The 13,291-nt window shown below is 39.7% G+C and overlaps 1 protein-coding gene across 1 annotated transcript; it reads left to right on the forward strand.

Moving 5' to 3' along the window:
• The first annotated feature begins 243 nt into the window (after positions 1–243).
• LOC126691884 (membrane magnesium transporter) lies at positions 244–12,284 on the forward strand. Its single transcript, XM_050387198.1, has 4 exons — positions 244–510; positions 646–698; positions 819–919; positions 11,803–12,284. The coding sequence occupies exons 1-4, from the start codon at positions 438–440 to the stop codon at positions 11,894–11,896; spliced, it is 321 nt and encodes a 106-aa protein (XP_050243155.1). The 5' UTR covers positions 244–437; the 3' UTR covers positions 11,897–12,284.
• The last annotated feature ends 1,007 nt before the right edge of the window (positions 12,285–13,291 follow it).

The following is a 13,291-nucleotide window of genomic DNA, read 5'->3' on the forward strand; positions in this document are numbered from 1 at the left end:
ATCTATAAATTTGAAAATATTAGAAATTGATAAATTATTGTTATTACGAATAATAAACCTTTAAGATCTCTATTTTTTCTTTTATTATCAAATAATAAATTCAAAGATTTATATATTATTGAACTTTTTTTTTTGAGAATTTTTATTTTTCTCTTATTTGTAATGCAAGGAAGATTACTCATTGCTCATTGGCCAGGTACTAAAAGTGAAACCAAACGACATCGTTGGGTTAGATTTCGTGGTGTACTAGGACAAAAACAAAGAAGCTCCAAGTGAGACGGGGGAAGAGAGAGAGAGAGAGAGTTTTGCACAGACGAACTTTGGCTTTGAGTGCTTTGCTTTCTCCGAAGGTCTACGGTAAGCGATCCGTGCAACCTTCGTCGGAACCGATCCCGGAGCTATTTCCTGCCGGAGATCGGAAAAGGGTCTCAGTTGAAATGGCTTTAGGCTTCGCAGTTGGCGTGTTTGGGGTCCTAATTCTCTTCCATGCCGCTTATTCAACCATTCAGTGTTAGCCCCCAACACACACTCATACATACAAATATAGTTATTTTATGCATCTGAAATTCATGAATTTGAAGTTTAGTTTTCTGGGTATTGAGTATTTTGCTTTGCTTTGCTGAAAGATTTGATTTTTGGTTGCAGATAGGGGTTTGTTGAAGATTATGGAGGAAGAGTTTTCAGGACCTCCAATGAATGTGAGTACAATAATGATTACAATTGTGCTTTTTCTTTCAATATTGAATTCTGGGTTTGATTTATTTTGGTGTGTTTGTGGTGTTTTGATATGAATCTGGGGGTGTTTATTGGGAGTACAGGTTGTGGCTGAGTTGCTTTTAGGGTTAGTGTTCTGTATCTGGGCAGCTCTGACCGTGCCGGGGAAGTTTCTTTCCATTCAACCCTATTCTGAAGAGAATAGGTATGGTTTCTCTCTGTGTGTTCATTAAAATTTAAGAGATTCTGTTTGATTTTGATGGAAGGTTTTATTATTCATAGTTAGATTGAATGCTGAGATCACTGACATTAGATTAGTTCAGTATTAGGCAATGTCTGTAGCATTAATCTTATGCCTGACAAAAGCTGTGGTAAATGTTAAAATTGAAAAGGATCAAGTTTCATTCCATCTGGTAATATGGGTGTCTGATGTTGCCATATAAGGAGCTACTTACATGATTATTTTGTGATATTGACACTTTTATATAAGCTTAGAACTGGATGCATCAGTAATCAGCGTTCAATAGTCTTCTAAGGCTGATCAGCTGTACATCAAATTGCACCTCTTCCCCCTCTAAGATAGGGTGGAGGCTGGAGAGTGAAGCCTTGGGTTCTAGACCCGCTGGTAACTGCCAATAAAAATAATAGCTATGTTGAATTGTCCTCTTAGAGGCAAAGTATCAGCCCCATGCCTCTTGCAAATTGATCCAATGAGGTGCATGCTGTAGTCCAGCATTAATTTTCCACATCAAACAATCAAGGATGTCTCTCCTAGGGATATTAGATTACAACATATCCAAGACAAATCAACTTACTCTAATTCCTAATCGTTGAAATCTCTAACAAACTGAATGTTCCATCTGCGCATAGTTCCTTCATTTTGATGCTGAAGATAGAGTTAATTGAGGCATCTCAATTTTGGGTACATGTACATCTCCTTCAAAGATTGATTTCCATACCATTTATCATGCCAAAACATCACAGTTGCCCTTCCCTGCCTTAAAGTGCAGACGATCCATGAATCTCTCCCATCCTGTCTACTTCTCCATAAGCCACAGCCATGGGTACTCCAGACCCCCTTCGTGGACCATTCTCCCCACTCCTATCCATATTTCAAAGCAGTAACCTGTCTCCACAAATACATGATTTCTTGCCCAATTCACCAAAGCTATTTCCCCAATAATACTTGATTGAAAGTGTCCAATTTCCTCAGCCCCAACCCACTATTTTGTTATTGGTGAATAAATTGTATTCCATTCTACAAGATGGATTTTTCATCAACACCATAGATAAAACTCCCTCCATCCTGTTAGCCTTTTCTCTTTTTTTTTGATAAGTAAGAAGAGAATATTAATAGAAAAGAAAAGTAAGAGAAACAAAAAGAGTTCACGGTAGTGAACAATGGAAAAACAAAACAGCAAGACAAAAAGCAGCCCCTAAACTATTCTAATAGAAGAAATAAAATCCGTAAGGGTAGAACAATCCGAGAAACCCCAACAATGAGACCAATCGAAGAGGGTCCTCTGGCAAAACTCAAATAACTGAACCACCGTTTTCTCCTCATCCTCAAAGGCCCGCCGATTCCGTTTAGACCAAATAGTCCACATTAAACAGCCTGGGACCAAATCCCATATATCAGAACTATGCTTCCCAAGCCAATGAAACCAACAGAATAATAAGTCCTCAACTGAACCTGGCATGACCCAAGCGATCCCAAACAACCGAAGCATATGCATCCACAAAGAATGAGTTATCGGACAAGAAAGTAACAAGTGATCCACAGATTCCGCATCACAACAGCACAAATAACATTGATTCACCATAGGGCGCCCACGAAGCATAAGGTTATCCAATGTTAGAATTTGACCATGAGCCGCTGTCCACATAAAAAAAGCCACCCTTTTAGGAACCTTAACTTTCCAAATACCCTTCCAAGGGAAGGTGGAGTGAGCTGCATTACGAATCTTATGATAGAAAGATCGAGCATCAAACTTCCCACTGCCATTAAGATCCCAACAAAGCCTATCACACCCTCCACCCCTAGGGATTCGGGTTTGGATGAAATGAAGAAGAGAATAGGAGGCCGCCAACTCCCAATCATTGAAATCCCTCTGAAATCTTAAACTCCACACTCTGTCATTATCACCCACTGAAGGGCTTAACACATTAGAAATACAAGCCTCCTTATTAGCTGAACATAGAAATAATTGAGGATAAAGACTTTTAAGAGGGACATCCCCAGTCCATTTATCATGCCAAAAAAGAGTACGAGATCCATCCCCCACCACAACAGAGAAATGATTAGCAAAAGTTTCCCACCCTTCACTAATACTCCGCCATAACCCACAACCATGAGCCCTACTACAAGCTCTAGTGCACCAACCCCCTTTTCCCTCCCCGTATTTCATGGCTATGACCCTACGCCACAGATGATAGGTTTCATGACCATACCTCCAAAGCCATTTCCCTAAGAGGGCCTGATTAAAAGGCACCAATTTCCGAATTCCTAAACCACCCATCTCGCGGGGTAAGCAAACCTTTTCCCAAGCCACCAAGGGATATTTGAAACACTCAACTGATAAACCCCATAAGAAGTTCCTTTGAATGCGTTCCAATCTAGTTGCCACAGCTTTGGGGATAGTGAAAAGGGAAAGGTAATAAGTCGGAAGGCTTGAAAGGGTACTCCTCAGCAAGGTGAGTCTACCACCCTTTGACAAATAAAGCCGCTTCCAACCTGAAAGCTTCTTTTCCATCCTCTCTAGGATCGGATTCCATATGGAGGGCGTTTTATACAGAGTTCCCAACGGCATACCCAAGTAAGTCATAGGCAAATTGCCCACTCTACACTGAAGGATATTAGCCAAAGACTGGATGTTACGCACCTCCCTAACCGGGACAGTTTCACTTTTCCCTACGTTCACCTTCAGACCAGTAAAAGCTTGAAAACAAGTCAAGGCTAGTCTAATAGATAAAATCTGCTCTCTAGAGGCATCACAGAAAAGAATGGTATCATCAGCAAATAAAGATGAGAAACACGGATACCAGTAGAATTAATAGAACCCACATGAAAACCATGAATGAAACCACCTTCCTCAGTTTTCTTCATGATACGACTTAAGACCTCCATGATCAAAAGAAAAAGAAGGGGAGACAAAGGATCGCCTTGTCTAAGACCTCTAGAGCTACCGAAGAAGCCAGCAGGAGATCCATTAACCAAAACAGAAAAGCGAACGGTAGAGACACAAGTCTTTATCCATCTCCTCCATCTCTCTCCCAATCCCATCCTCTCCAGCAGATAAAACAAAGTGTCCCAATTCACATGGTCATAAGCTTTCTCAATATCTAACTTACACACCACCCCCGAAGTGCGACCTTTAAGTCTACTGTCTAAACATTCATTGGCAATAAGCACTGAATCCAAAATCTGTCTGCCACCAACAAAAGAATTTTGAGACTCCGAAATAAGATTATCCAACACCCGTCTCAATCTATTAGCTAAGACCTTGGACAAAAGCTTATACACACTGCCTATTAAGCTAATAGGTCTAAAATCTTTAATATTCAAAGCATTATTCTTTTTGGGAATCAGAGATAGAAAAGAAGCATTTAGAGACCGTACAAACTCTGCACTCCTATGAAAATGATCAAAGAAAGCCATGACATCTATTTCCACAACATTCCAACATTTTTGAAAAAAAGCCATAGTGAAACCATCAGGACCTGGGGCTTTATCACCCTCCATCTCTTGAAGAACCTTTACCACCTCCTCCTTGGAAAAAACCCTCTCTAATTCAAGACACTCGTCCTCTCCAATGCTAGAAAACTCTAATCCATCCATAGAAGGGCGCCAAGTATCTGACTCAGTGTACAAACTCTGATAGAAGTGGACCATCTTAGACCGCACCTCTTCCTCATCCTCATATAGGACACCATCCACCTCTATACCCCGAAGGTAATTAGTTCTTCTATGAGAGTTTGCAACCCGATGAAAAAAACGAGTATTGTTGTCTCCCTCCTTCAGAAATAAGAACCGGGACTTTTGTCTCCAAGAAATTTCCTCCAAAGAGGCAAGATGTGCAATCTCTCCTTTAATCTGAGTACGACGAATTTGATCCTCATGAGAAAGGCCTAATAGATCCTCCCTAGCATCCAAACCCAACAACTCCGATAAAAGACATTTCTTCCTAAAGGCCAAATCCCCAAATTCCTCCTTATTCCACTTTTTCAAGTCCTCTTTAAGAGCTTTTAGTTTACGCCCCAGAATAAAGCTAGGAGAACCCGAAAAGCAATACCCATTCCACCATTGCCGAACCCTCTCTACAAAACCCTCTTCTTTCAACCACATATTCTCGAACTTAAAGGCACTACGGCCTTTATTAACACTTCCCGCCACCACCAACAGAGGGCAATGATCAGAAACTACACGAGGGAGAACCCTTTGAGACACGTTTCCAAAGTGATCCACCCAATCCACCGATGCCAAGGTTCTATCAATTCTTGACATACAATCAGAACCCGAATCTCTAAACCAAGTAAAAGAAGCCCCTTCAAGGGGTAAGTCCACAAGGTAATTCGCCTCAATGAAGTCTGAAAAAGCAAACATAGCCGGAGTAAAAGCCTCACAACCAAATCTTTCACTCGGATATCGTATGGTATTGAAATCTCCAAAAACACACCATGCCGAATTCCACCTGGAGTGCATCCTTGAGAGTTCTTCCCACAAAGCACCCCGTTGAGAATCCTCATTAGGCCCATACACTCCTGAACAGGCCCAAACAAAATCATCTATTACCCCCTTGAATAAAACATTAACAGAAAAACGCCCAACAGCACAATCAACTTTTTCAAAAACTCTCTTGTCCCAAACCAGTAATACCCCCCCTGCAGTGTTGACTGCATCAAGAACAACCCAATCCAGGAAAGGGCTACCCCAAAGGCTTCGAACCACAAAAGAATTTATAGAAGACATCTTAGTTTCTTGAAAACAAACTATATCACACTTCCACTCCTTAAGCAGATCAAACAATGTTATGGTACAACTTTTTTTTGGACCTACTTCATAGATCAAACAATGTTATGATACAACTTTTCTTGGACCTACTTCACAATTTATTGAAACTATAAGTTTAATTGGCCTAATATTACTTCTACATAAACTTACTTTTGATATAATTTTATTAGGGTAATAGTTGTTGCACACAACGTGTTAAACATATAGTGTATTTCAATAACTAAAAACGTGAGTTAAACTCACGATTTCAGTTTATGACACGCTAGGTGTGTAACATGCTTTGCCCATTTTATTATATTACACTAATCACGCCCTAAACATACTTAGAGATCCAAGTATGTACCAAGACAATATCTTTCTCCCATCCTGTCTACTTCTCCATAAGCCACAGCCATGGGTACTCCAGACCCCCTTCGTGGACCATTCTCCCCACTCCTATCCATATTTCAAAGCAGTAACCTGTCTCCACAAATACATGATTTCTTGCCCAATTCACCAAAGCTATTTCCCCAATAATACTTGATTGAAAGTGTCCAATTTCCTCAGCCCCAACCCACTATTTTGTTATTGGTGAATAAATTGTAGTTCTACAATAATAGGATTCTATACTGCCAATAAGCCATAGCTCAACTAGCACCTCCTCCCCTAAGTTCTAGGTGGAGGGTGAGGTTGTGGGTTCAAGACCCATTGGGTGTATGTGTAACTTACCAATCAAAAAAATAATTAAAAATAATAGGATTCTAAAAAGATCTTGCCTAAAAGGATGATCCCAGAGAAATACCTAGATAATTTATTGGAAGACTATCAATTTTACACTAAGAAGCAATGACAAGGTATTGGTATCGGTACGGGTATGGGTGCACGAGCAATTTTTGAAAAAATTATAACATGACATGACCGGTATGAGACCAGTATGACATGGGTACTGAACCCTAAATGAAGCGTCTGTACTTCCTAGCTTTAACAGCACATAACTTCTGCCATGTCTTCTAATATTTCAACTTCCCCAATTTGAAGTATCTCACTATTACCCAATTTCAGTTTCAAACCAAAAATCATGTGAAAGCACATATGTATGAGATAAAGATGTTCTTTGTTTGCTTTACAAAACAGTATGGTGTCATCTGCAAAATCCATATGAAAACAAGCCAGTAGCAAAATCATTTCTCATTATAAATCTTGATGGGTAACCACCCTCCACAGTTCTCACTAGCATTCTACTTAGAATTTCCAATACATGAATGAAAAGCAAAGGTAAAAAGGGAACGCCTTGCCTCAAATCTCTGGAACTACTAAAGAAACCTGATGGAGTACCATTGACCAATACTGAGAAATGCATTGTGCTTATACATGTCTTAATCCAAGATCACTTTCCCCCCAAACTTGTTCTGCTTGACAAGTATAGTAAGTAATCCAGATCCTTGCATTAATTGAGTTAGGTTACAGTAAATCTTGTTCATTTTACACCTAAAATTTCCCAGTTGAAGTACCTATTTCTATGAATTTTTTTAGCTCTTTTCATCAACGAGACTGATGTAAACACTCATGCTATTTCTTGCATGGTTAAAGAGTTACTTTGTATCTTTTGTTTTGTAATGCTCTAAGGAAGCCTGCTGTTTCGAGCTCTCCTTTCTTTTAATAAAATATGTTGGTTGCGACTTGTGAAGATTGAATGTGTAGATTCTTGAGGTGGGGTTCATGATTCAATTTATTGTCCACATAGCCACTATAGGAGATTTTCAAATAAAGGTCCCTAGCGATTGAAAAAAAAGAGTAATTTCCCATGGATTTTTTTGGGTTCCATGACACAGTCACATGTGGGATGAGTTGGTGGGTATTCAGCAGTATTGGAGGTTACCATGGTGTTGCTTTGGCGATTTTAACATTGTTCGCTTTCCTAGTGAGCGTAGGGGTGAGGCACGTTTGACATTGGCTATGGAAAAATTTTCTGAATTTATTGAGGATCTTAACTTGGTAGATTTGCCTTTAGACGGAGGTAGATACACATGGTCCAGTGGCACCGATCAACCAGCGATGTCTAGGATTGATAGAGCATTGGTCACTCCAGATTGGGAGGACCACTTCCCTGATGTTCTTCAAAAGATTTTACCACGTCCTATCTCAGATCATAGTCCAATTCTTTTGGAGGCAGGGGGAATGGCAAAGGGGAAAAGTCCGTTCAGATTTGAAAATATGTGGTTGAAGACGGAGGGATTTGTGGATAGAGTTCAGTTCTGGTGGAATCGGCATTCTTTTGTGGGTACACCTAGTTTTGTGCTTGCAAAAAAATTGAAGGCTCTGAAAGAGGATATTGTGCAATGGAATCGCCGAGAGTTTGGTAATGTAGAGCGTCAGAAGAAACAACTATTGGAGGAACTAAAAAAATTAGACGCCAAGGAGGGGGATTTTGGTCTCACTGATGGGGAGAAAGGCCATAGGGTAGCTTTGAGGTCCTAGGTGAAACATCTTCTTTCTTTGGAAGAGATTTCCTGGAGACAAAAATCTAGGATATTATGTATCAAGGAAGGGGATAATAACACCAAGTTTTTTCACAAAATGGCTAATTCTCATAGAAGGTTAAATCATCTAAGGAGTTTGGAGGTGGATGGGGTGGTTTTTGAGGAGGAATCCGAGGTGTCTAATCAGGTAGTACAATTTTATAAAACTTTGTACAAGGAGACTGAGAGTTGGAGGCCTTTTGTGGAGGGTTTGGAATTTGATCGTATTGGGGATGTGGAGAGGGTTTGGCTTGAAAGGAAGTTTGAGAGGGAGGAGATACTTCAAGTTGTACGTGATTTGGAAGGGTACAAAACTCCAGGTCCGGATGGGTTTATTATGGCTTTTTATCATCTCTGTTGGAGAGTAGTGGTGAAAGACGTCTTAGCGGTCTTTGAAGAGTTTTTTCAACATTGTAAGTTTGAAAAATCCCTTAATGCTACCTTCATTACATTAATTCCTAAAAAGAATGATGCTTCTAATATTAGAGATTTCCGACCTATTAGCTTGGTGGGGAGTGTGTATAAAATCTTGTCTAAGGTTTTGGCAAATCGATTGAGAGTGGTATTAGATCAGTTGATCTCTGAGTCTCAGAATAGCTTTGTGGGTGGGAGACAAATTCTTGACTCGGTTCTTATTGCCAATGAGTGTGTGGATAGTCGAGGGAAGAGTAGGGTTCCTGGAGTCATTTGTAAACTTGATATTGAGAAAGCCTACGATCATGTGAATTGGGAGACTTTGTTGAATTTGTTGCATAGAATGGGCTTTGGAGTGAAGTGGTGTAAATGGATCCGTACTTGTATATCCACAGTTCAGTTCTCTGTTTTGATTAACGGGTCTCCAGCTGATTTCTTTGGTAGTTCAAGAGGTTTAAGACAAGGGGATCCGCTATCTCCTATGCTGTTTTTGATTATGATGGAGGTGTTTAGTAGGATGTTGAGAAGAGTGGAGGAAGCCGGTTTGATTCGTGGCTTTAAAGTTGAAGGTAGGAGGGGTGGTGGGGAATGTGTTACACATCTTCTGTTTGCAGACGATACTATCCTATTTTGTGATGCGGATGTGGAGCAAATCCTTCATATTCGGTTGTTGTTACTTAGTTTGCAGGCGGTAACAAGTTTGAAGGTTAATGTGCATAAGAGTGAAATGGTTCCAATAGTGGTGGTTGATGATGTGCATGCCCTTGCTGAAATTTTGGGTTGTAAAGTCGGTAAGTTACCTATGACTTATCTTGACATGCCTTTAGGGGCTTCACATAATTCCCCTTCAATTTGGAATCCTATTCTGGAAAAATTTGAGCGGAGATTAGCTGGGTGGAAGAAGCTGTATTTGTCTAAGGGGGGTCGGTTGATGTTACTCAAGAGTACATTATCTAGTCTTCCTACCTATTTTCTATCGCTTTTCACAATTCCTACTCATGTGGCTAATAGAATTGAAAAACTACAAAGGGATTTTCTTTGGGGTGGTAGCAGAACTCATCTGGTAGGATGGGACAAAGTTTGTGCGCCTATAGCTAATGGTGGCTTGGGGATAAGGAAAATTACTACTTTCAATAAGGCCTTATTGGGGAAATGGTTGTGGTGGTTTGGGAAGGAAGAGGATCGGCTATGGAGGAGGGTGGTGGCTTCAAAATATGGGGAAGAGTGGGGGGGGTGGACCTCAAAACTGGGTAGGGGAGTTCATGGGTGTGGTTTGTGGAGAGGCATTCGCATGGGTTGGGAGGATTTTAGTAAGAATTGTCAATTTGTTGTTGGGTTGGGGAATAGAGTGAGGTTTTGGCAGGATGGGTGGTGTGGGGGTCAACCTTTTCACTTGGCCTTCCCAAGGTTGTATGGTATTGCTATTGATAAGGAGATATCTGTTGAAGCCTCCTTGTCAAGGCAAGGGGAGGAGGATAGACGAACTTGGGATGTTCGTTTTACTTGAGAATTTAATGATTGGGAGATGGAGGAAGGGCTACATTTTCTCTGTATGTTGGGAGCTAATACTCCTCCTATGGATGTGGGAGACCGGATGAGGTGGAAGTTGAAGGTTAATGGGGATTTTGATATCCGGTCATATTATAACAAATTAAGGAATTCTCCTTCAATTGTTTTTCCGTGGAAAGCTATTTGGAAAGTAAAGGCCCCTAGGCGAGTTTCCTTTTTTGTTTGGTGTGTAGCTTGGAATAAGATCCTAACGGGTGATAACCTAAGATTGAGGAGACTGGTGCATTTTGTGGACTGGTGCATTATGTGTAGACATTGTGGAGAGTCGGTAGATCATTTACTTCTTCATTGTGAGATGGCTTATCGGTTATGGAGCTTTGTCTTTATAACTTTTGGCTTGTCTTGGGTTGTACCTAGTTCGATCCCAGACTTGCTTTTTGGCTGGTGGAATTGGTTGGGGAAACACTCGTCTCAGATATGGAATTTAGTTCCGTTGTGCATCTTTTGGTGTATTTGGAAGGAACGGAATCGGCGGACTTTTGAGGATTTGATTAGCTCTGGTGATCAGATGCTGGCTTCTTTCAGTGGGATTCTTTTTGATTGGTCTCGGGCTTGGGGACTCACGACTAGTGATTCTCTCCCTTCTTTCATTATCTCTCTCTCTCTTTGTAATTAATTTGTGGTTTGGTTTTCTTTTTGCTTTTTCGTTGTTTCCTCCTTGTACTTTCTGGGTTTGCTCTATGTTTTTTATGCATAGAGTAGCCATTCGTATATATAACATTCTTACTTATCAAAAAAAAAAGTTGAAAAACTAAACCATGAAGTTTTTTGCATTGTGAGGATGAAACAGGTTAGTTAGTTATTTCCATGCTGTTCTATGGTTTTTTTTTTTTTTTTTTTTTTTTCCTTTTCTTTTGTGCTAAAAAAGGGTGAGGGGGCCGATCAGTGTGACTATACTACCTAGGCATGATCATAGTAGCTCCTCTACCCACTGATCTAATAGTGTAGTAAATGCACATCTTAGCCTTCACACATGCAGCATAGTTAACATACAATAGTAAGTAGTAACAAGACAACATGGGCCCATTGACCTTGTATCATTTGATTTTAAATTATAAATGCTGAATTGGAAACATATCACTGGGTGTTCTGCTTGTACAGATAGACCTAGAAGGTTTATCTGACTCCAGATTAACTTCACTGTTTTCTCTATCACTTCTGAATTTAGCTCCGCTGTACATCCTTTTTATTTAATTTCCTCCAAAGTTAGATATTAATTGTTCTAGAAAATGAGAGCTTGCATGTGCATGAGGGGACTAAGATACACCAGCAAATTCTGGCTACTGTTCTTTTACTGAATCTATTTATACATCATTCTAAAGAAAGTTGTTTCAGTAGAGAACTGCTCAGTTGAATAGCTTTGTATTAATACTTTTGAGTCAGAAGTGTTGATGATGCCAATAGCTTTGTAGCTCAATAGGCACTTTCTAAGAGATATCTAGGGTTCAAATCTCCCTTTTCCCAACTATCGAATTATTATTATTATTTTTTTTTTTAAAAGTGTTGAATGATGGCTAATGTGCCTCACCATGTAATATTGACTTTAGGATTATTATCTGGATCATTGACATCAAGATTTGTGTATTTTGGATGCAGGATAGTTTCTTTACCAGCCAATTCAGACTTCATGATTTTCAACCATCGGGGCAAAGTCTTTCCTTTGGAAATGGATGTGAAGCTGAAACATTGAGTTTCTATGAATTAACAGGATCTCCCCTCATGAGAATCATTTTCCAGTCTCTTTAGAACTTGGAAAAAGAAAAATGGTGGCATGTGGCCTACCACTATGCTGTTCTGTGTTTTTGCTGTTTAGATGATGTTAGTGTATCATCATTTTTCAACTTATTACAAGAATTTCTTGTCTCCATTGGCTACCTTGGTCTAGCAATTTAAACTTCGAAATTTTTAATGTATTTATTGATAATCTAAATGAGGTTTGTTAGCATTACCCATGACAGCTAGGCCGGCCTGTGGACAATGAATGAACATTGGCAAATAGACAACTCAAATCTTACTTTTTCATGGGAGGTTTTTGAGATGCACTCTGAAATGAAAAATGCTGGTGTTTACTGGTTCTAGGTTTATGACTTTATGTCCATCTTAAATTGAGTGGACAAAAATCATCAATATTAGTTTTCCATTCGGTCATACATAGCATTTGGTTGAGGACGAAACATCCATATTTTTCAGAAAAGAGACCAATATACTCGTTTGCATATCCAACTAATAAGACTTGCTAACAAGCACAACAATCTTGTAAAGCTGCTTTTTGGTTGTACCGTTGTACTGAGAAAACATCAAGGAATGGTAAAAGAGGTAGTTCAATCCTCCAATTTTTATTTAGACATAAGACACGAGTATATGACATTGATCTTTAAAGATCAAATAAGAGCCACATGTTCGTCGTTCAACAAAAAATGGGAGGGAATTTGATGATTGAATTAGAGGGGATCCTTTCCCAAAGAGTTATCTTATTGGTGCTGCACTGAAATTTTAATCACTCTTGTTTCCTCGTGTTACTAGCAATGGTCTTAGCCAGGCCCTGCTTGGTAATCAAGTAATTACTTATTTAAAGGTCTCTTAAAATTGCTGCTTTGCAAAGCCAAACTCAGTGGATGTCATGTTTCACGTTCTGTTGCCATATTTTCCTGGGGTCTGGCAGAGAGCTGTAATTGTAAAGAAGCAGGGGATGGCGTTGCAATTGCAGATTGTGCATTGTGGTTCTGTTTTGGGGGGCAATTTACTTAAATGCCATATAAATGTAGGCAAAACTTAGGTGATGGAGTACCCTAGGTTCTCCATCACCTTTATACCTTAAAATTTTTTTGCCATTAGTAATTTCCAATGAGGAAAAGAGTTGACAAGAGAATCACTAGTGTGAGTCTGGCCAATCTGCAATCCGAGTTAGTTTTATGAAAACAACAATGTATTGACAATTGGAGGCATTCACTGTTGCACATGGCTTTTTCCTGCATGTAGACACATATCTGTCTATTAGGCTTTTAGTACTAGCCAACATCCAACAAAACTAATCATTAGTCCTTTTCCTCTTCATACGGCAGCCAACTTTCTATATTTGGCTTTG

The sequence above is a fragment of the Quercus robur genome, chromosome 7 (genome assembly GCF_932294415.1).
Source record: "Quercus robur chromosome 7, dhQueRobu3.1, whole genome shotgun sequence".
Classification (NCBI taxonomy): Eukaryota; Viridiplantae; Streptophyta; class Magnoliopsida; order Fagales; family Fagaceae; genus Quercus; species Quercus robur.

Excerpts from the sequence above, each read along its gene's own strand:
- LOC126691884 (XM_050387198.1), top strand. The coding sequence starts at position 438 with ATGGCTTTAGGCTTCGCAGTTGGCGTGTTTGGGGTCCTAATTCTCTTC. Across the intron at positions 699-818 it reads TTTCAGGACCTCCAATGAAT|GTTGTGGCTGAGTTGCTTTT; the intron begins GTGAGTACAATA and ends TTGGGAGTACAG. Across the intron at positions 920-11,802 it reads CCCTATTCTGAAGAGAATAG|GATAGTTTCTTTACCAGCCA; the intron begins GTATGGTTTCTC and ends TTTTGGATGCAG.